We start from the raw sequence: 22515 nt of genomic DNA on the forward strand, positions 1-22515 counted from the left end.
GACCAGATTTACTTAGAAAGTATCCGGAGTTTCATTTTATTTTCAACCATTTTAAAGAAGAAATATAAAGAAATACCTGTTTCACATCCACAGAGATGAAATAGCACCATCCCCTTCACACAAACACTACAGAGTAAGGGTGTGGTTCCAGGTGTACTTTTCCTGATGACAAAGTCCCTGCCCTTTTCCAGCCTTTAAACAACAGTTCACTGTCCTCTGTGGGTACTGACACATCTGTGAGCCCGAGGTGCAATTGAGATGTTCGCTATAAACCACATCATGGTTTAAACCACATGGAAAAGATCTGGGTTAAATGAAACTTTTTTATGATTGATAGACAAGTAAGTGGTTGAGAAGACAGACTTCCCTTATCATTGCTACTGAGTCTGGAATATTGGGATATTAAAGTTTAGCAGTCCTATTCCTATATGTCCTGCCAAATTCTGAGGCTCCATCATCAGGCAATTCACTTTGATCCCAGTAGTCTGTGGCTGGTCTGTGCCTCCCCAAAAAGAGAGCAACCTTAAGGGGCTGTGTGTGATCTCTGTCAGGCTGCTCCAGGGCCTAGAAGGAGCAATTTATTCTGCTTTTCCAGCCCTCCATGTATTGTAAGAACAGTATCCACCACCAGCAACTTGTTGTATAAAGGCATCAAAACATTGTCTGTGCCCACCTGTTCCCAGCAAGGTCAAGAACAATGTCTCTTACCAGTTTGTTTATCTCAAGTGCACTCTCCTGGTGTTCAGCATCCAGGTGGGTTAAGGGGTGCTGCAGAGGCTGACCAGGGGCAGGGAAATCTGGCTTCTACAATGAAACAAAAAAAAAAAAGACAAATATTTGCTCCTGGTGTTGCTAAAACCAGTGTGTCTGCCCACAGGGGAGGCAGTGAAGAGAGATAAAGAGTTCCCACCTGGAAGTGTGATTTGATGAAGGAGGAGAAGGGATGGCTGTTGATGGTGGGTGGGAGGGAAAGGTCATCCTTGACCTTGACTTCTGGGGGCTGTGTCTCAGTTATCTGGTTGGCCTGTGCTTGGTGTCGACCTGCAAGGGAAGGAGGTCTGCTGTGCTGGCAGGACACAATTCACAGGGCAGCTCCTGCTGACCTGCACCTCACCCTGCTGAGCCCCTGACCCAGCCCTGGCTGCAGGGACACCCAGCCCAGCCCCCAGCAGGCACAGCCTCACCTCCCTGAGAGCTCAAGGACTCCCTTCAGGAGGGAGATTTTACAGCTTTGATCTTTCAGACCATTCTCCCCAGGGAACACCTGGAGATTCAAGGCTGCTCTGCAGCATTTACAGGCAGGAAATGCTGAGCCCATACAGAGATACTGCTGACAACAATCCCCAGTCCACAAGGAAATGAGATGTCTTTGTAATGAAGGATTTCTCATGGGTAAGAGAAGAGCAAACATCACTAAATGAAGGCATTTCTCAGTGCAGCACAGCTCCTGTGCATTCCTCTCTCTCCAGCTGTGTCCCTGATGCTCTCCAATCCTCCCCATTTACATCCCATCAGCTTTCATTTCCAGCAGTTTCACTGTTCCCTGAGCCCCTCTGGCTTACATTGCTCACTAGACCAGCTGATAGTCCCTGCAGGGCTCTGCCATGAAATGTGAGCTATTTGGGAATCCAGCACAGTCTGCTCCAATTCACCAGACTCTTCTGCCTGATTGTCTCCCTTACTGTTCCCCACAGAAGGCCACAGGCACAGCTGGCTTTGGCTTTGACACCACACAGACACAGAAAGGCAAATCCTGCCTCAACCTATTTGCAGCTTAAATATTCACATTGTACAGAGAGCTACAGAGGAAACACAACTGCCCAAAACTTAATGCTCAGGGTCAGATCAACAGCTTGTGAAATTATTGCAGTTAGTGGTATTTTGGTGATTTGAAAACCAATTGGTGCATTCCAAAATTGATAAATTAACACATACTCAATTTGTTACATTGTTACATCCTTAAGTTATTATATTGTTATGTCCTTGGACTGATAAATCGTTATATCTCAAGTTATGACATTGTTCCACAATCAAGCTGTTACCCTGTTTCTCCTTCCTTCTATTTTAAACTTCATTTTGAGGAAATAATTTTTAATGAAACCTAAAAATATTTCTTTGAAATTGTCCAAACTGTTGTTTTCTTCCCCTTCAATTTCCTTAAAGATTTTAGACTAGGTAAAAGATGGGTTTAAGTTTTTCCACCCCAAATACTCATCTCTGCCAGAGACCTGGGTTCATTAAGCAATTTGCTGTCACGTAACTTTGACCAAAGAGTTTTGGACCATCCCTGTCATCAGTTCTACCTGCCCAGTTCAAAAGAAGAGCTGAAAAATTAACAAAGATACTGATTTTCAAGCTGGTGTTCTGCCCCCTGGCCCAAGTTGCTTTTCCTCCCTACCATGTCAGGAAACAACATCCATGGTACCATTTGCCTTTATCATATTTACACTGCAATGATAATGAATCAAAACCAGCCCAGTGACAGGCAGCAGGGAGAACAAAGACACACTTTGATATAAACAAGGAAATACTCAGTGAAACAGTGCAGGAAAGGGAGGGAAGGAGGAGGATTTCTCACCTTCAACAAAGTGCAGGAGGGCTGCGAGCTCTGCAGGGATCTCCAGCAGCCCCACGTCCTGGACACAGAAACAAATCAGTCAAAAACAAATCAGAGAAAAAAAACACATAGAAACCCTGAGCTGAGACTGGGTGAAACTGCCTTGGAAAAGCTGCCAGGACAGGGATGGAGCATCTGAGCCAAAGCAGTGAATTCTGCCTCCACATTCAGAGCCATTGCAGACAGGGAGGTATTGCCTGAACACAGCTTGTGACATGGGTCAGCACAGGAGGGAAAGGGAGCAATTCCTGAATAAAGTATCAACTGCCACAAGGGGAAGGACAGGAAAGTTGGCTTTCTTTGACTCATCCCTCATTCCTATCAAGTGTGGCATATTGCACTGTAGAGATTGCACCTGAAGGGTAAGGGCCATTTCCTCCTGCCCTTTCCTGACAGTTTTCTTTTGATTTTTCTGTATCAAAAAGTGCTACAGCATAAAATGAGACCTGATTCTGATCTTTGATACATATTGGAGGTTCCTAAAAAAGCTCAGATCTCTATCTGGGTAATCCAGAGGAGAATCTGGCCAATGAGTTTCGATTTTTCACTGGTTTGCACCTTGCACTGCTGCAGGGTAGGAAGCAGGTGGGCCAATACAACACAGTGTCAGCCTCACTGCATGTAGAGTCAGCTCAGGGCATTTCAGACAGAACTACTCAGATTAAGGCACTATATAACCAAGCCAAGGTCACAAAACCTGAGTTTGTGGGACTTTTTGGTTTCCTGTTTTTGGGGTTTTTTTTAAGATCTGCATAGTAAAGTGTGTCACCAGCACATTATTCTGACATCTCTCTCCACTTGAAGACACATTCACAGCATTTTTGATCAGTTTGATTTTGCTCATAAGATACTTGACTTCAAGTCTGGCTTTTCAATGGTGTATCCAGGAAGTGGACTGTGAAATTCCACAGTTCTGGATCCACACCTGGGGAAGGAGGTGATACAAGAGCATCCATTTTTTTTCTTGTTGTTACTGACAGATCTATACAGAATTGTGGATAATATCAATTCAGATTCCCTTGATACAGACACTGCAGCAAATGTGTGTCCAGTCAAGACACATCAATAATGGCATTAGTTAGAAGTGTTGATACAGACTAAAAGTGTTGTGAAACCTTTAATACATCCATTTGTCTACATCAGCTTCTGTTAATACATTTATGCAGAAGTGTCTCATTCCCATTCCTCACAATAGAAGATAATTGCCAAAAATAATCTTCCCTCCACCTCTGCAGACCAGGTCAGTGCTGTGAGCAAACACAGTGCTCTGGTTCAGGACTGGCTGACAGTGCCTGGCTGTGCCCAGAGCACGGGAAACACTGAACTGCTGAGATATTTCTCTATTAGAAGGCCCTTGACACCATCTAACCTGCATTCTGTACCAGGTTCCAGACACGTGTGCCCTCTCTAGATGTTCTGCTGTTCCCCAGCAAACCTGGCCTGAGGAGGCACAAGGGAGGGAGAACACCTGGAGAACCTGAGTTTTTTATCTCAGACCATCCCAGACCCTTTGACAACTCACCATTCCTTGGCTGGGACTATTCTCTGTGTCAGCACAGGCCAGGGAGCTCCTTCTTTGTTTCCTTTCCTCTTAATCCTGCTATTAGGAGATGAAAGGGGATAGAGGGTGGGAAGATATGTGGGTGAATTAAATTCCAGCTATTCTGGGGGCAGATGCTGAGGGTGGCCAGGAGATGGTGTCCTGCTCCAGCAGATGAAATGACAGAACAGCTAAGGAGCCTTCCTGGGACCCCAACTCAGTGTATTGAGAAGGGGCTGCCCAGGCAGAGACCTGAGCTTTGCTGGAACACCTCCTGCCCTTCCTGACACAATCCAACAGCAAGAGCTTGCAGCACCTGCCCACCATCCTGCCACACCTTCCCTTGCTGGGCATCTGATGTGGCTCAGGACAAAAGCTCCCAGCAGCTGCCACCTCCTTCAGAAATATTCACCCACCTCCTTCAGCATCAAAGCACCTGATAACAGCCTGAACAGGACAGTTGAACTTGTCCATGGAGAGGAAATCCTTTAGAAAGGTGGGAGGGATACCAAAAACTAAACTCCCTCACAGCTCTGCCCTTTCCCTTCCATTCTATTGCTCCCCAGCCTCATCACTCACCTGAGATGGGGAAGAAGGGTCTCTGGCTCCTTCTCTGCCTCTCTCCTGCCTGTCAGTGGTGCAGAGCACTGAGACTACATGGGAGGTTATGAGGGCTGGGCTGAGAAAGACAGTGCAAGCTAAAGTCCAAAGGGCAGGGCTGTGGGGTGGAGGAAAGGAGGAACTTTGCAGCAGCTGAACTTTGAGACCTTTGCTGCTGCTACTGCATGTACAGAGACCTCAGCAAACAAACACTGAAGGAACAGAAACAGATTCAATAGAGTTGCACTGTTGTGGTTACCTGGGAGAAAGAAAATCTGGATCTTGTCCAAGTGGGAAGGGCAAGAAACAGAATAGAAACTCATGCTGTGCTGGACATGGCAGGAGAGGAGGCACCTCTGCAGGTTTGTATCAACACCATTGTCCTTAACCCTCTGCCCCACCATGCCCTCAGCCATGCCAAGAGCTGTGCTGGGTCCTTCCCTTGTAAAGCTGACAGCTATGAGATGTTACTGCTACTCTAAGGAGGAGTGGTCTGATTTCCTCTTTCCAGATTTATTTTAATAGTAAGGAAATGGATAAGGAAATGGCCCTTACCCTTCAGGTGCAATATTTTAATTTCCCAATTTTATTGTAATAGTTTGTGCACAATACATTATACCCACTGGACAGAACCATGGCTCTCTCCTGTACACTACTTTCCATCTTCTCAAAAACTTGCCATCCTGTTCTCACCCCAGCTGATCTCCAAGAGGCCAAGGGCTTGAGCAGCCTGAGGCAGCTGTAAGGGATCAGGGGAGGTTCATCATGGACTGAAAGAATCTTGCAATTCAGTCACCATCAGTAATTGACCTGGGCAACAAAAAAAGCAAGGTGAATGACTCCTTAGAGTTTGAGCAGAACAGCAGCTCTGAAGAGCACAGATGGAACTGGCTCTTGTCTCATGTAGGGCAGCCCGGAGTGATGCCTGGAGAGGCTGCCTAGAACAGAGGCTAGACTGAGTTAGAGAATAAAGTGGGTATTCATTAAAGGCCTTCAACAGATACACCTTGGGCAGTGCAGGAGCCTGGCAGAGGCTACACCCAAGATGGACAATGGTCATGAATTTTTCAGACAGATACAAGTTTGGTCTATCTGCATATCACGGGTTAATTGTTCAATTACAGCTTCAGGTAATGAAGTAACATTCTCCCAGTTTGCTTCCCCCGATTCACTTTTGTTTATTCTTTTCAGACCTGAGGCTGTGATGGTGACCCTGGTTCTCAGGCCTGGAAGGATTGTTTTGTCTGACCAAACTGTGAAGAGAGCTTACTAACATTCCATATGGAGTTCAGAGTTACACACTAATGCAGTGCAGGATCTGAAAAATATAAAAGCTAAAACTGAAGGCATCATTCCCACCCTGGCTCACACAGCCAGACCCATGAATCAGCTGTGTTTGCAATACCTGTGCCAATTCTGCATGTCATTTAGAGAGAGAAGGCTCCAGCCTCTCTGCTTCCTTCATTTGGCTACATTTATGTCAGACAGAGGGTGAAGGACACCTCCCTGGGTGAGGACACCTCACCTCACTCCCAGCAAACCTTCCAAAGCCATCCCTGCCCTGGCCTCACCCAGTCTCACTCTGCTTAGGGCAGGAACAGCCCCTCCTGTACACCTTGCTCTGCTGTTACCTGGCAGCGCTTCCTCCTCTGAATCAAAGGTCTGGAGATCACAATCATGGTTTTAAATTGCACCAAAGTCTTCTTCAGCCTCCTGTAACGCTTCCTAGAGGATGAGGAAAGAATTGTCTGATGGGGGACACATCAGCCACACAGACACACACGGAGCAGGCCAGGAGCCAACATGAGGAGGGGCCTGGACATCTCCACCTGGCTGTCCCTTGGCAAGGCCAAAGGGCTGTCCCTGGGCTGTCCCCTGGCTCCTGACCTGGCCTGGTAGCCTCGGAAGTGAGCCTGGATCAGTGTGACTTTCTCCTGCAGGACGCGGAGGCGCCGGCGCTGGAGGAGGCGGCGGAATTTCCTCTGCAGGGTGACAACGGCCCAGCTCTGCCTCTGCTGCCATCGCCTCTCCAGCAGCTGCCTGCCCTTCTCCTTCAGAAACACCTGGGCAAAGGCAGCAGCTGCTGACCCACGAGGCAAGCAGCAGCTTCTCCCAGAGCTGATCAATAATAAAAACTGCTGGTTTATCCCTTCGTAGCCTTTAAGCGTTCTTGCTAAGAAGACTGGGGAGGGCAGGAGGCACAGGTGCAAGTGGCAGAGATGGATGCATTTGGGGTGGACAGGGAGTCAGGGAGTGATGAAGGTTAGCAGGCAGCAAAAGTAGAAGCCCAGGAATGCTGGGTATACGAAGGGCTTGGCCATGCTACAATAGCCTGGAGCTGGAGTCTCCTGTTAATCTGAAGTGCTAAAAATACCTCCTTAGTACTTGGGACAAGAGGCAAAGGTGAGAGGGGAAGGTGTGCAAGGCCCTCCCTCTGTGGGCAGAGGCCGAGCTCCTCTCCTGCTTGGCCAGCCTGGGAATGGTGGGTGGGGCTGTGCAATCCGGCTGGGATTCTCAGTAGGCATCACCTTTGTCACCCCAATCTGGTAGAGATCCGAGGGGCTCCCCACCACGTGGGCCAGCACTGCTGCACAGCCTTCTCTCTGCTCCAAGCTGCTGGGCCTGCTCCCTGCCAGGAGCCCGTACCTGGCACAGGAGGAGTGGGTGTGACAAAAACCAGGGCTGTATGTGGAGCCCTCAGAGAACAAATCCTCCAGGGCTGGGGGATCCCAAGCCAGGACAGCCCCGCACCTGGCCAGGAAGCTCTGGAATGGCAGATGGACTGGGAACCCCTCCTTTAGGATGTGGATGGCCTCCAGTATCCCTGAATGTCGCAGCTGACAGTTGACATATTCCACATCAAAGACATTTGAGAGCTGAGAAGATAAAGCAGACAAAAAAAATTAAAAACATGAAATAAAGACAAATTAAAGAAAGGAGACTGAAGGCAGGGAGTTTAGAAAGGGTCTCCTTCTCTTGTCCTGTCCTTGGATTGGATCTTGCTGCGGGCTGTGGGCCATGGAACACAAAGCCCAAGGAATACTTTGGTGTCCAGCTGACCCCGGTTCTGCTCCTGCAGCACAGGATTAACTCACATGGCCACAGGGAAGGGTGGGACACAGAACAATGGGGAAGAAAAGTCTCAGGCTATCAAATGAAACAAAGAAGTTTAAATCCCAGCTGTGAAAGGAGAGCTGTTGGAGGAGAATGAAGGAACTGAGGGACTCCATAAGGAGCTCAGGGTGCTGCCCTACCTTCCTGGGGTTAGGGGTGATGCAGCGGATGAAGAAGGCATGGCTCCTGCAAAACAAAGGAAGAACCTTGGGCCACCCTCCTCTCTGTGCTGACCCTGGAACACTTCACATTCTGTGTGCCAGCAGCATCTCTCACCCTCTCAGCTTGGCTGTGAGGTCCTGCAAAGACTGCTGGAATTTGGACACCAGTGTGGAGGCCTGAGGCCTGAGCCCTCTGCCCCTGCCCCCCAGCTCCCTTCGCTGACCATAGGCAGCTTTAGCCCTCTGGAAAATCTCAGACACCACCTGCAAAAACAAAGAAATTACCAAAACCCGCTGAACTATGTGGAGAGAAGAATCTCTTCTACCTGAAACTTAAGGGGACCATTTTCCCTTGCCCCTGGCAGTGGCAGGAATGCAGCTGCATCCTCAGGCAGTCTCTGTGTTTTATATATAAAGTGCATCAATTGTGGGCAAAGACAATTTGCCCAATTCCCAAGTAAATTCAGTAAAATAAAACTTGTGGCTTCTCTAGGTTCTCCTGACAGCTGTTTAGCACCTTTCTGCTTCTCACATTAAGACAATGAATGGATCATTGGGCACCTGCAGTAGAGATCTTCCTCCTGACCACTTCTGTACCTTGAGGCGGCTCTGGGAAAAGATATCCAGCACCTCTGGCCGCAGCTGGTCACGGTTTTTATGGAGAAATTTGTGGACCTGCAGAGGCAAAATCTGATTTAAAGCACCATTCAGACCACTCAGACAGGCAAACACCCCTGTTACACACACTGGGACTGGGGACAGGCAGCTGGAGAGCTGGAACAAGGGGAAAGCCCTGGAGAATGAGGCTGGTTCTTCCTGCTGCCACCAGGGTAGAGAGGACAATGACTTCTGCTTTGAGAAGGGATTGCTCCATTTCTCCTTCACATCACCCTGCAGGCTTTCACCTCTCTTTTTGTTTGGGTTTTTTTTTTCCCCAGCAGCCAGAGCTTTCCTGCATTTCCAGGGCTCTGAGGCTGTTGTGTCACTGAGGGCAATTCCTATTTTGCTTCTGCCCAGAGGCAGCTTAGTTGGCTCTCTTAATAACAATCTCCTCTCTTCTGATAAACTGGTGCTCTAGAGGGAAGTGCAGTCACAAGGGGAGAGCTTTGGTCACAGAGCTGCTCCATCAGGACACCCACAGCTTGTCCCCAGGGTGGGTTATTTCTCCAGCTGCTCCGAGCCCCTGCCAGCTCACCTGGTAGGTGACAGGGCCAGCATAGTGCTGCACAGTGAACTCTGGCAAAGGCAGCTTGGGCTTGCTGTACCAAGGGCTGTTTCCATGGTGGTAATGACACTTCTGGAGGAAAGTGTGGTCTGTGGCCTGCAAAAGAGATTTCCTGATGCTGCAACACTCTCAGTAGGCTGAAAATTCACTGTTGAACTGAAGGTAAAAACATTGAACACTTGTGCAATCATTCTGGAAAACAGCCTCACCTTAACCATCCTCTGAAAGGGATCCCATGACAGGCTGGGAGCTCCTCACCTGAGTCAGGGATGTCTGGTCATCCAGGATGCACAGGAGGCCGTGGGGCTTTGCAGTAAGGAAATCCAGGCACGACTCACTGCACATCTTGGAAATAGGAATCCAAGCTAACTGCTCCTGGCTGTATTCCTCCTGCATGTTAAAGGCCAAACCCAGACACACAAACAAGGACAAATGAAGAGAATTAACAGAGGGATTTGGGTTGTTTATCAGGAAGTTAGTGTTTCACTGCTGTTAGGAATTTGCCTAGAATTGTCTGGTTTTGTCTCATAAAACTTCTTCTGAAGCCACTAATGATTTTCCTGATTTGAGAGAAGAAAGCTGCTAAACTGAGTGATACAGTGAACTGTAGAAGTCAACAAGTTTGATAAATACACCTTCATCCCCAGGACATAAGTGGCACAGAATGCTACAAAGAAGCCAAACAAGCTTTAAAAGCACCCACTGAGGTCTGGGCTCTGACCCTGACCAACTCACTTCAAAAATCTGAAAAGGGAGCAAGGTGCTGACAAAATCTCCTTCCCTTAATTTACTGTAGAATTAATTAAAGGTATTAAATAAGCAACTCTCTGGGCTAGGATTCCATGGATATTGCCCAAGAAGACCATTCAGTTTCCTGTTCCCTGCTGAGGGACACTCTGAGGATGCCTCAGCTCAGTCCATGTGTGCTGGCTCAAGGTGCTGTGAATTCCACTAAGCTCCACTCACCTCTTCCTGGGCAATGACGGTCTGGCTGAAGAACCACTGGAGGTGCTCATTGGCAAAGTTGATGCAGAGCTGCTCTAAGCTGTTCACCCCCAGATCCTGCAAAGACAAAAATCCATCCCTTCCCAGGCCCAGGGAGCTGTGGCTCCCTCTAAATGCTGCACAGGCCAAGCTGAGCTGAGCTGCTGGTTCTGGCCAGTGTGAATGAACCCCAACAGTTCAAACCACCTTCTGTCTGGTTTGCAAGCTCTCAGCCTGGCTCACTGACTAGGCTGAACAGCCAGAGGTGAGACAAGCTGTGAAGGAGCACAAAGAAGGAAAGATCTACTCTTGGATACACAGCCCACCTCTGTATTCCATGGTTTTCAGCATTCATTGGGACACAGGTTTTAACAGGAGCCCTAAACACTGCAAGGCCTTGGTGGGCACATGCCCTCACTGCTTAGGCTGCAGCAAAAGAACATGGAAAACAACCTCAAAGCCATGGATGTCCACAATGCCCACGGCACAGTCGGACTCCCAGGGAGCCAACCACTCATTGATCCTCAGCAGCAGCCACTCAAAGAGCAGGTAGTACAGAGCCTTGGCAATGGAGTCCCTGAGTGGGAGGGGGGAGAAGAACCAGTTACTGCAAAGACAGCACCTCTGGGTGCATCTCACCCACCTAGACATCAGCAGAAGTCACCTGGCATCAATGGCTCCTTCTACAGACAGAGGGGTGAAGATCCGATCATAAGATGTAACCTGGATACATAAAGAGACAGAATTTACTCTTATTATTTCACAAAAATACCTTTTTTATTTTTTTTAAATTCACAAGGAAGTCAGCCCAGTTAATAAATGGATTTTTTTTTCTATTTGGCTGAGAATTTACCCAGATATCAAAAGAAAAACTTTTTACCTTTAAAACCCAGAATTTTGCTGCCAGAGGTGAGAGTCAACTGGCCAAAGTGATAAACCTGAGGCCACTCATGTCATAAAAGAGCCCCCCTAGATGTGAGCTCTGCCATCTTTACGGAGCTGCCTTGAGGGACTCAGCCCACCCCAACCATTTTATTCCTGCTGTTACCCCCCAGATTTTGAGCCTTCTAAGTTTAGGACAGTGGGGCAGGACATGGGATGCTTCAGGAGGAACGGGAAATCACCAGAAGGGACTCACAGTGACACGGTGAGTGACAGCCCTCTGCAGCAGTTCTGCTGACACATGCAACAGATTGGCCACAATCTGAATTTCAGCCTCACTGGCGATGGCTGCGTGTTCAAAGGAGTCTTTCTAAATAACAAAGTGTTCTTTATTATATATGTTATAAATATATATTATAATATTGGCTTTTCACAAATATTAAAATAGATTTTATATGTGTAGTGTTAAAGTAACTTTGTTATAAAGATACAGTTTTTAGTTCTGTTGTTAATTAAGCTTAGTGAAATAGCTGCTTGTGCTAAAATGCCAGCTTGGATGGGATAACATCCAATGAACACAGGATGAGGACACCTGTACAGATCTGCCAGCTATCAGCAATCACACTCTGAAGGCAGTGTGGGCCAGGTCCCAAAACTGAAGATGATGGTAAAAATGGACTAAAACCACAACCAAGGAATCTGCATGCTCTAAAAAGGCAGACCCAAGGAGGGGCCATGTAAAAATAAGTCAACTAGTTTGGGAAAAAGTTTACTATGCATAAGGGTCTATGAATATGCAACAGGCTGATGTAAGGGAAAAGGTATTTAAGGGGTATCTCTGAAGATAACAGGGTGCTCTTAGCTGAATGCCAAGATGCACCCAGCCTTAATAACCTTTGCTCTATGGTCCTTGTCTCTTATTATCACTTATTAAACTTTTTAAATTTTCACAGGAGAGTGAATGTGTTTATCACATATATTACTGTACACAAATTACTATCTATATTACTATATATTATAGATAGGAACAATGGATGGGATACAAGGTCCCTCTTGTATTAATATTCTCAACAGCACCTCAGCTGCACAGAGCTGGTCACAGCCTGGGCAGAGCACCAGGTTCATTTTGGCTCCTTAAAAAGCCACCCAAGCTGCAGTGACCTTTGGTTGTCTCCCTGCCTAGACCAGTCTAGAGCCCAGCACTGAAAGGACAGAAAGGTCTTCGAAGGATGTCATCCTCAGTCAGGAATCATGTCCTCAGTCCCACCACATGGCACAACAGCAATATCCAGCACAAATATCCTATTCCCAAACTGCTGGGGTTACTGTACCTCATAGGAGGTAAAGCAGATGTTCCCCAGCTGCAGAATGGCAGCCAGGACAGCCCAGGTGGAGCTCAGCTGATCATCTGAGAGGCCGATTCCCTCCAGAGCTTGCACCAAGACCAGAAAATCCTGACTGTCCTCCTTCCCCAGGACTTCACATGCTCTGCCCTGAGAGAAAAGGGGGGATAATCGTGATCAGCCCCTTCAGCCTCAGGCAGGGCTTAATCCACCATCAGGAATCTTCAGTGAAGTAGTTCAATCTTCTAAAGACTGGAGGAATCTGAAGAGATGAAAGACAGCACTAGTGGAAACTCAGCATTTGTGAGGGGCCAGTGTCTTTACCCTGTGGAGTTTTGAGATTAAGATCTCTCTTACCCACACCTGCCAAGTTTCTGCTGGAATTGCAGTACAAGCTCCCCAGGATGCCGGGGTGGAATTTGAGGAGAGGAGAAGTGGTGCCTGAGTGGAGTCCCAGGTAAATCATGGCAGAGCAGCTCCCCAGATGGTACCAGATGGGTTCTGTAAAGCCAGGGAGCCTCCCGGGGTTACAGCCTGTCTCACCTTGGCTACGGAGCTCCAACACAACACGGGTTCATCACTCCTTCTTTTCCTCTCTACGGGAGGACACTCCTAGCAGCTGCCTGTGACCCTGAAGGTCACAGAAATCCTGGGTCAGGGGTTCTGCAGAACCTGTTTGTGCTCAAGGGCATTCTTTGACCACAGTTCCCAGCTCTCAGCAGATTTTGGTGAGACAAGGATGAGGTTCAGGCAGTCCTTGGGCTCCTTCTTGCCAAGATCCAAGATAGATTTTTTTCAATCTCTGCTAACTCTTTTGTGCATAATCTGATCTTCCCTTCCCTTCTCTGCAGCAGGCTGGGATATTCCTGTTAATTTTCACCTTGAAGATTTTGCTTTACAATGCTTTGCCAGCCAGGTACCATTAATCACCCATTAGGGGCTGGGCCCTTCATTGCCCTCCATCCTAGAGCCATTCCTCGCCCGAAGGCGAGGTGATAGCAATCGCTATCGAGGATTCCTCCTGCCCGCGGCTGCTGGGAGGAATTTGAATTTGTCACCTGGGAAAGCTGACTCACGCTGAGATAGTAAAAATTTCTTGCTGTTGTTGTGACCTCCTTGATTATGGAAAACAATCTTTTAAAAACTCAAACAAAACCAAACAAACAAACAAAAAACCAACCAACCAAACAAACAAACAAAAAAAAGTGTTCCAAGATTGCGACTTTGTGACTTGATGTAAGTCTGACAAACAAATTCAATTTAAATAATTGCAATCAGCAGTATATTTCAGTGGTTTAAAATCTGCACTCACTGACAATAAAGGAAGTGTTTTGCAGAAGATAGAAAGAAATTCTCCCTGCTTTTGGCAGTCCCACGGTAATGAGAGGCAATGAGAAAAGGGGTTTTACACCACACGATGGAGCCATGAGTCTACACAATGACTCCTCGTTAACGCCCGTCCTTTCAGAGCAGAAGGGGCCTGAGAAGTGAGAAAATGATCACGAAAGAGACAAAGATGTTGATTCTTAGATCAGGGATGAGAAGGAGCAGAGCTGACTTTCTGCAGGGGAGCAGAGTGATTTGGTGCCTCTCTAAGCAAACAGAAGGGATGCCTGGACCATTTCTCTGTGCCAGCTGCTGCAGAGCACCCTCAGCTCACTCACCTGGTTCAGGTAGAAGTAGGACTCTGCCTCCTGCAAGTACAACTCCTCTTTCTGCTCCACGGGCAACCCTGCCAGCAGCTCGTAAAACACGTGGTAGTTCCTCTCACCGTGGGCCTGATGGGGACACATCCATGGAGCTGATCCATATCCAGCTCCAGAAACCCCCAGAACACACTCACAGAGCAGGACCAGGGTTCCCACTGACACCTCAAGAACAATCCCTCTGGGAGAAGTCCTTTTCACACAGCTCTAATATTTGACCATTCCCACACTCCAGACATTAAGAAAAACTAATTGAGGGAAGATTCAACTTTCAGTAATCCCTAATAAGTGGCTTAATTCAACCTGTTTGAGACAGAGAAACCTCCTGTTTTATTCAAATAAAAGAAGTGGTCACCCTGTACCTCATGGAGGGGACATAGTTCTTGCTGGTAGAAGAAATGGAAAACAATTCTCATACTAATTCCCACCCCCGTTATTTAACAGTAAATTTAAGTCTAAATGTTAATAAGGGAGAGAGGGGGCCACTGGTCCTCACCTGAAACACCACACGGGACTTCTCCAGCAGGTACTGGGAGATGGATGTTCCCACCACAACGCCCCTGAGCAGAAGACAACAGATCCTGTCAGAACCTGGAGACAGGTTTTCTGCAGATTTGTGCAGATAAGAACAATCTTAGGGACATAATCTACAGGAATCTCCAAATTGTTTTGACAAAATTGTGGGATTTTCATGGAAACCAAGCAAGCACAGAATAAGAAGGAAAGTCATAATGTGGGTAGGAATAAAGGTCAATTCTCTTAACAGTCTGAAACAACCATCAGAGTTCCACAAAATGTCTGTACCTGACCTGTGAGGGTTTGATAAGTGACCTAGAAGAGGAGCTGAACAGCAATGGGACAAAGCTTCCTGCTTGTATGAAATTGTTCAGAGTAGTGAGGATGAAGGCCAACTGTGAATAAATGCAGACAGACCTTAGAGTGCAGAGTGAGTGAGCAAGAAAATGGCACATGAAGCCCACTGTAGATAAATGTGAAGTGATGGGTACAGACCCAGCGTCACATATAAACAGACAGGCTCAAATTTAACCATTGTTCCTTAGGACTGAGACCTGAGGGTTATGATAGACAGTTCCATGAAACAATCAGCTCAGGGCTTGGCAACAGTCAGGAAAAATCCCCAAACAAACCAACCAAATCCAGAAGTTAGAAAGGAGGCAGGCTCAAAACAGAAAGGTGTTTTTCACAGAACTGGTTAGACCTGTGGAACACTTGAAGGCTGTTGCAGAAACATCAAGTTTGTATGAGCCCAAGAGGAAACTGGAATACCTCAGGAGACTGAGGAAAACTCCTGAGCTGCTGCAAATGTTAAAGAGCTCAAGGGGTTTTAGGGAAAAGCATTGCTTGTATTTGGGCTGTTCTTGCATCAGGCAGTGCTTGAGGTCAGTGCTGAGGACACTGCAGGGTATCAGATGGGTCCTTGGTATAAACCAGTTCAGCCATTCTTATGTTCTCATTTTAACTCATCTTGACAAACAAGATCTGTTCTTTTGGGAGGAAACACAAAAAAAGCAAAATAGGAGTTTAAACTCACCCTCTTCCTACCCTGATAATAGCAAGAGGGAAAGGGAGGGAGGGTTTATGTGTGAGCTCTCAGCACTGCTCCACCTGGTCTCACCCAAACACCCCTTGGCAGCTGGAGGGACCCGAGGGGATTCTCCAACACTCACTGTCGCAGGTGGACACTCAGCAGCTTTCCAAAACGGCTGGAGTTGTCATTGAGGATGGTTCTCGCATTTCCAAAACTCTCAAGGATGGGTAGGACATTGCAGGGCTGTAGAGAAAAGAGGAGGGAACACTTCAGTAGCAATCACAGGGTTTTAAACACAAAAGGGTTTATGCACCTGTCAGTTTGAAAAGATAAACAAAAAACGGGACTTCACTGATATAATTCTCACATGAGTAAAAGATGTCTTTTAAAATGTATCATTATCTCTAGCCAGTGGTGAGTTGCTCTGTGAGCTCTTTACTCTCACTGCTATAATCCTTCACTTTACTTCTGCTCTGTGCTTGTTCTGATTCACCTCCCAGACTGCTAAAAGCTCTCCTTGGCAGCAACCAGCTCTCTGTTCAAACAGATCCAGCACTTTTCACAGCATCAGGTCTCCCAGGTTTTAAAATACAGAACTACAAATACACCAGCTCTCCTTGAGTCTTTATGGGAGCTTCACCTTGGACCACAAACCCTCCCAAGTCCAGCCAAAGGAACACCAGCAGCAGCAGCCTCCCTGCCCTGGCTTTGGCTTCCTTTCCCTGCCCAACCCTCACGGCCTCCAGCCAAGCTCACTTGCCTGTTACCTGTCTGATCCTGTGGCTGTCAGATCCCTGGTACAGCATGGTCAGGTATTGCACAATGGCTTTGGCAGCTTCTGTTTTACCTGATCCACTGTGCCCACTGCAGGAGCAAGAGGTGGAGAAGTTGGCATCAAAACAGAGGTACCTGGTCTAGGCACATCAGAGGCCCTGCTGCAGCAAGTCAGAGGGGGTGTGCTGATTTACAGCTGAAGATCTATCACCCATTCCTTGAAACACTGAGACAACCTGACAAAATGGGCCCACAAAGGATTCCCCAGGGGAATATCAGACTCCTTCTCTCCCACTCCTCTGAAGTGAAACTAAATTCAAACTGTTACTTGCAAAGAGTGAAATAAAAATCCATCTTACTCAGGTTCTCCACAGGCAGCCCTCATGTACAAGTCAGAAGGATCAACTTACAGGCAGTGAAATACAAAAGTGGAACTTTTACATCATGAAATCAAAGGGCCTTCAAAAAAGTCCTTCAGTTCCTACCTGATGAGGACACACTGCTCCTGCCCTGATGACTGGGACAGCGTGTAGGCCCTCTCTGCTATGGCAAAGATGTGTCTGCATGGACAGAAAGGAACCCCCATTAACTGACCCCACACTTCACCCCACAAGTGCAGCACCAACAGGGTCCTCACCAGGGATCTACATCAGAGATGGGCCAGTGTCTTCACCCAGGAAACTTGACCTAAAAATCACAGAATGATTTGGGTTGGAGGGACCTTAAAGACCATTTCATTCCTCTGCCATGGACAGGGACAACTTCCACTAGACCTGATTTTTTCGAGCCCTGTCCAGCCTGGCCTTGGACACTTCTGGGATGAACTTTAGCTCTGTAGGATTATAGACCCAAGCAACTACAGCTTTGCCAAATGGGCTGTTCACTTCCTGTGACATTCATCCTGCTCTACCAGAGAACTGGAGGAAAATAAAATACTTTCTGGAATAATAAAATACTTTACAAACAGAACAGGGTTTAGAGAGTTATTTGAGAAAGGAAAACATACGGGGCACTTTTTGAGAGAGTCCCTTGCTGGTACTCGGTAGCCACATCTTCAGAGTAGATATTGAGGTCTTTGAAAGGATTCACAGAAATCAAAATTTGCCCAATGTAAGTCTAGGACAAAAATAAGAAAGAGGAAAAAAAAATCTGGGGGCTTCTTAGAATTTTCTGAATAAGGATTGCAGCTGAATGCATATATTAAAACAAATATACAAATTCCCTTTAAAGGAATATTATTTATTCTGACTATACTGCCAAGTTATTGAGGACACAGATTTTCAGTGGTCATTTTCAAATCTCTGTCATTAATAATTTGGGATAAGTGAGCATTCCCTGGTCTGTGGTCATCTTCTCTAGTCACTATCTATTCTCTACATCAAATTACAGGCACAGGTTTGAGCACTTGAGCCAGTAAATGGAAAAGAGAACAATTAACCATCCACAACCAGATCTGGACTGCAACACTGTGAAATGTTTGCAGAAACTCTGAGGTTTCTTCTCAAGATCCACAATTTTTAACTCAGAACTTCTCTGCTAAAATAGGAGATTCCCACTAGGAGCAGCTGAGGCTAAAAAGGAGCCCAAGTATGCTCACAGGTTGGCACCAAATACCAAAATTACAGAGAAACTCTAGAACTTCCAGATTTTGCCCCAAATATTTCATGCTACCTGATTTCTGAGCAAAACTGTGGGAGTATAGTTTTTATCATTGTTCCCAGTAATGAGTGAGATACTTGGTGCATTATTAAAGCTTGATGGCATAATATAAATTACTTTCTCTAAAAGCTCATTGCTCAGAGTGAATAAGCACCAAACCAAACCAAACCAAACCAAACCAAACATAATTATCCATACATAAATGAGATTGCAATGGAACCTCCTCTTCAGGCACAGCAGGACTGAGCTCTCAGAGACTTCCCTACAAACAGAGGAAAGGACTTGTCAGCCATAAGCTTCACTTGCATGTGTTAATATTAAATATTAACCTTTCTGCCCTCCCAAGGATCACAGAATATTGTGAATTGGAAGGGACCCACAAGGATCATGGAGTCCAGCTCTTAACTGAAGGGCCTATATGGGGATCAAAGATTTTGTAAGGAGCTGGGACTAAAACTCTCCACTGCCTTCCTGTGGTTCCAGCATCCTCAGGATTAAACAGGCCAGAGAATGGAGCATTCAAAGCTCAGAATTTCCTCTCAGTGACCCCAGCCCCTTGCACAGCCTTTACAGGTGTTTATCTCAGCAGGACTGCAGGAGGGGAGGATGGTGAGGAGCAGTGTCAGGGGCTTATCTTTCAATAACAGCAGTGAACCAAGGGTTTATCAGCTCTTAGAGATGTAGAACATTATTTTTCACAGCTGAAGGCAACAGGAGTCACTAAAGCCACAGATGCCAATATCAGTAAGCAAAGAACATAGAAATCTGCTTCTCATCCTGCAAGCTGTCTTTTCTTAGCACTCACTTCATACAATAAGAAAGGCATGTTAAATTCCTAATTCTGTCCTTCTGCTACATCACAGAACTCACATCAGCCTCTAAACCTAATTTCCCCTACCCATTAAGTGTTTTGGGCCTTTATTAGAACCCATTTCAGGACTGGGAACCATTTTACAGGAGAGGCAGAGTTCCAGGGATGCAGCTGTACAGAAGTGTGTTAACCAGGCTGGGCTGCTGGCTCTGGGCTGTGACTGCAGAGGTTCAATGTGCCCTCCTGTGCAGCAGAGCCTGGGGACACGCTCTACATAACAGCCAGGAGCTCCTTCTGCACCTCTGCTCCTCCCCAGTGGTTCAGTGTAGGTCCATAACTTCACTACTAAAATTCAGTCTTTTACTCAGCTTTTCAGCAGAGCATCAGTTACTCAGCTATGATACACATCCAATCCATTCTATTTTCTCCCACAGAGAAAAAATTTTATTTTCTCCTATCTAGCTAAGGATCTAGCTAATCTATCTAGCTAATGTGTTTTCTATTTTTGAGCCACTTTTGCAGGAAAACAAGCAAGCCCTTGTGACCTGAATAAGCTGCAGACACTGAGGACACCTACTCCAGTCTGGTCAGATCTTCAATCTCCTCAACTTCTGCACAGTGCTCTTCACACATGTACACCTGAAATGCACAGATACATGAGTGAAAATCAGGGGAAGTTCAGTTCCATTCCAGTACTGGGGACAACACCCGTACCTGTTTCTGCATGAACTCCAGCTCATTGTCAGCAATATCATCTGCCTCCCACAGGTCCTTGCAGACCCTCCCACTGCTGTTGGCCAGCTGGGGCTCCTTGGAGGTGGCCCATTTGCTCAGGTTCTCCATGGTTGGCCGTGGCAGCAGCAGCTCAGAGTTCAGCCACGCTGCAGGGTCCCATCCTTGCCCCTGCTGCTGGGACCAGTGCACGCCAGGAGTGACCATGGATCCTGCAGTCTGGAGGACACCTGAACCCTCCTTGCTCCCCACCTCACTGCAATAATCTGAGGTAGGGATTGGCTCCTCTTCTTGGCGTGGGAGGAAGCCCTGCTTGCTGTTTCTCTGGCTTGGATCCATCAGAGGTCTGGGAAGGTCACATTTGAATCTGCAAGCCTGTTGCACAGGAGGGACAGATTTTATCTCTGATGGAGATTTCAGTTTCTGTAGGGAATAACCATTGCCAGAACCCCTGGACAAGGAGTTCTTGGCCTTAACCAAGCTGTGGACTCTGGGGAACACTACAGCAAACTTGGCATCAGTAGCACTGTTCTTCTCATCCGAGCATGGAAAGGAACTGGTTCCATGAAGAGGGGAATCACCAGGAGGCAAATCACTGTGTCCCACTTCCTCTACCATTTTGGGACCACCTTTCTCCTCCACTAATGAAGCAGAAGATTCTTTGTCCCTCGGCTTAGCCCTCTCCAGCTGTCCAGGGAAGGCTTTGCCAGACTGACCAACCCACCCAGCAGTGCTCAGAATCCTGATTGCCATTCTACTTCTGAATCCAAAAGGTTTGCTGCTCCTCTTCTTCTTCCCAAATTTCTTCAAGAGCCATCTGGAGATACCAATTGCACGTGCCACACTCAGCAGTCGAGCTTTCAGCCTTGCTTTCTTGGCAGGTTTTTGGCCAAGCCAGCTGGTGACTTTTCTAAAAGCAGAGCGGGTGTGCAGGTGCTTGGATCCTTCCCCACCATGCACAGGTTCTGTTTCAGAAGGTGCCTCTGCAACCACTTCTTCTGCTTTCTCTTTTTTTGCCTTTGTAGACTGGCCTGAACTCTGTTTAACTTTTCCAATAACTTTTCCAACTTTTTTCTTCTTTCCATGGAGCTGCTTATCAGATGATTTTTTTGTAATCATGGAGCAGCTTGAAGTATTTAACCTTTTCTCTCCAAAACTCTGAGCTGTGTTGGGTTCTCTTTGTTTACTGGGAGTTTCTAGAGTGATGGCTTTTGAACAGATGCTTTCAACACTGTTCAGGTCTGAGCTGGTTCCCAAAGCCATCTGGGCAGGATTTGGTTTCTGGCTTGGTGACAGTTCGGTCTCAGCATTTTTATGTTGGTTTTCCAGACTGAGGGGGATTTGGGATTGAGAAGAATATTTCTTTGGAAGCATCAGTGCTGGTAGGTCCTGCCTGCTGCAGTCTGAACTGTCCCTCTGTCCATTTCCACCCTCTTCACCTTTTTCTGGGATCTCACACTTCCCAGGTTTCTCCTTCAATGTCCTCTGCTGCTTGGAGAGGAAGGAGCCATCTTCCAGCTCTCTGCCTTCATCATTCACCTTCTCTTCCAGTTCATATTTGCTAAGGTGAACGTGGAGTTTTGCTTTCCCAGCAGTTGGGAGTGGTTCAGGTTTGTTTTCTTTTACTTCATCAATGTTCTCTGCAGTGCTGCTCTCCCCCCTGCTGTCAGAATTCATGTGTCCATCTTTTGACATATCTTCAACTCCGTCATTTTCTAGTATATTTTCTTTGTCTATTTCCTTGTCTATTTCAATATTTTCCCTGTTCTTAACCCTCTTAACTTGGATTCCTGAAGTGCTTAACAGATCATCTGCCTCACTGCTCTCTGCTGGAGCACATTCTGGTTGTCTCAGCATGTTGTCTGGCTTCCTCATCTTCTCCTCTGCTTCCAATCCTGCAAATTCAGTGCCTTCAGCCTCAGATTCAATTTTTCCACCTGTGGTCATCAGCTCCTTTTCAGGTTCCATAGATGCTTCCTTGCTTTCATCATCCAGTTCCTTGTAGCCTTTTCCTTCACCCACAGGAGGATCTTTGAGCACAACTTCTTTCTCACTGTTGCCATCTAACTCAGAAGAGCTGCTCCTCTCCTCAGAAGAGCTGCTCCTCTCCTCACTGCAGGAAGTGCTGCCCACCACAGCCTCCTTTGTAGCCTTTCTGTGGGTTCCACGGCCTTCACTGCTGGAGTCAGAGCAGGAGTTTCCTGAGGTTTCCTGAATATTTTCATCCTCACTTTCAGTGATGACAATCCTGGTAAGATTTTCAGCTTGCTTTTTCCCAGTCCTCTCACCTTTTTCCTGCGCTGTACTGCCTTGGGATTGAGAACCTGATTTCTGTTCAGAAGCCTTCTTGAAGTCCTGGTTCCCTCTGTGCCTTCCCCTGGGGTTCTGTGCCTTTTCTGCCAAGTTCTGTTTCTGAAAAGAGCCTTCAGCACCTTGCTCTGTGATTGCCTTCACAGCCCCCAGCTCAGTGCCAGTTTCACCGGCACCGAGTCTCTTTCCACATCTCTTTTTAAAATTCTGTTTCCTTCTATTTGTGGTGGCTTTTCCCTCCTTGTCACTGCTGTCCTCACTCTCCTGCCCTGATGTCACTTCCCATTGCTTGCAGGCCTTTCCTTTCTTCCCCTTCAACCTGGACTCTCTGTGTTTTCTCCCCAGACCAGATTCACTTTTATAATTTCTCCTGCAGGCTCTTTTTCTCCGGAACAACTTCTTGTGGTCATTATCTTTGCTTTCCTGAGGCCTCCCCAGCCTCTGGATTTTTAAGAGCTCTTCTCCAAGGCTGTCACCTTGTGCAGGAAGTGACTCTTTGCCCTTCCCT

At 46.9% G+C, this 22515-nt stretch overlaps 1 protein-coding gene across 1 annotated transcript in view; it reads right to left on the reverse strand.

Moving 5' to 3' along the window:
- MYO15B (myosin XVB) overlaps positions 1 to 22515 on the reverse strand; it is a 44782-nt gene that overhangs the window by 22139 nt on the left and 128 nt on the right. Inside the window, exons 2-25 of the mRNA XM_071452601.1 lie at positions 21137 to 22006; positions 19680 to 19909; positions 17502 to 17611; positions 16981 to 17055; positions 16489 to 16585; positions 15861 to 15964; positions 14669 to 14732; positions 14131 to 14244; positions 12455 to 12616; positions 10906 to 10964; positions 10695 to 10818; positions 10224 to 10319; positions 9516 to 9647; positions 9228 to 9353; positions 8630 to 8707; positions 8148 to 8296; positions 8012 to 8057; positions 7509 to 7633; positions 7286 to 7403; positions 6645 to 6820; positions 6389 to 6482; positions 2579 to 2636; positions 911 to 1041; positions 709 to 804 (exon numbers count right to left, since the gene is read on the reverse strand). Coding sequence (XP_071308702.1) covers positions 709 to 804; positions 911 to 1041; positions 2579 to 2636; positions 6389 to 6482; positions 6645 to 6820; positions 7286 to 7403; positions 7509 to 7633; positions 8012 to 8057; positions 8148 to 8296; positions 8630 to 8707; positions 9228 to 9353; positions 9516 to 9647; positions 10224 to 10319; positions 10695 to 10818; positions 10906 to 10964; positions 12455 to 12616; positions 14131 to 14244; positions 14669 to 14732; positions 15861 to 15964; positions 16489 to 16585; positions 16981 to 17055; positions 17502 to 17611; positions 19680 to 19909; positions 21137 to 22006 — 3434 coding nt within the window. The remainder of the gene's footprint in view (positions 1 to 708; positions 805 to 910; positions 1042 to 2578; positions 2637 to 6388; positions 6483 to 6644; positions 6821 to 7285; positions 7404 to 7508; positions 7634 to 8011; positions 8058 to 8147; positions 8297 to 8629; positions 8708 to 9227; positions 9354 to 9515; positions 9648 to 10223; positions 10320 to 10694; positions 10819 to 10905; positions 10965 to 12454; positions 12617 to 14130; positions 14245 to 14668; positions 14733 to 15860; positions 15965 to 16488; positions 16586 to 16980; positions 17056 to 17501; positions 17612 to 19679; positions 19910 to 21136; positions 22007 to 22515) is intronic.

The sequence above is a fragment of the Agelaius tricolor genome, unplaced genomic scaffold (genome assembly GCF_023055355.1).
Source record: "Agelaius tricolor isolate 1412-34295 unplaced genomic scaffold, bAgeTri1.0.p SCAF_35, whole genome shotgun sequence".
Taxonomy (NCBI): Eukaryota; Metazoa; Chordata; class Aves; order Passeriformes; family Icteridae; genus Agelaius; species Agelaius tricolor.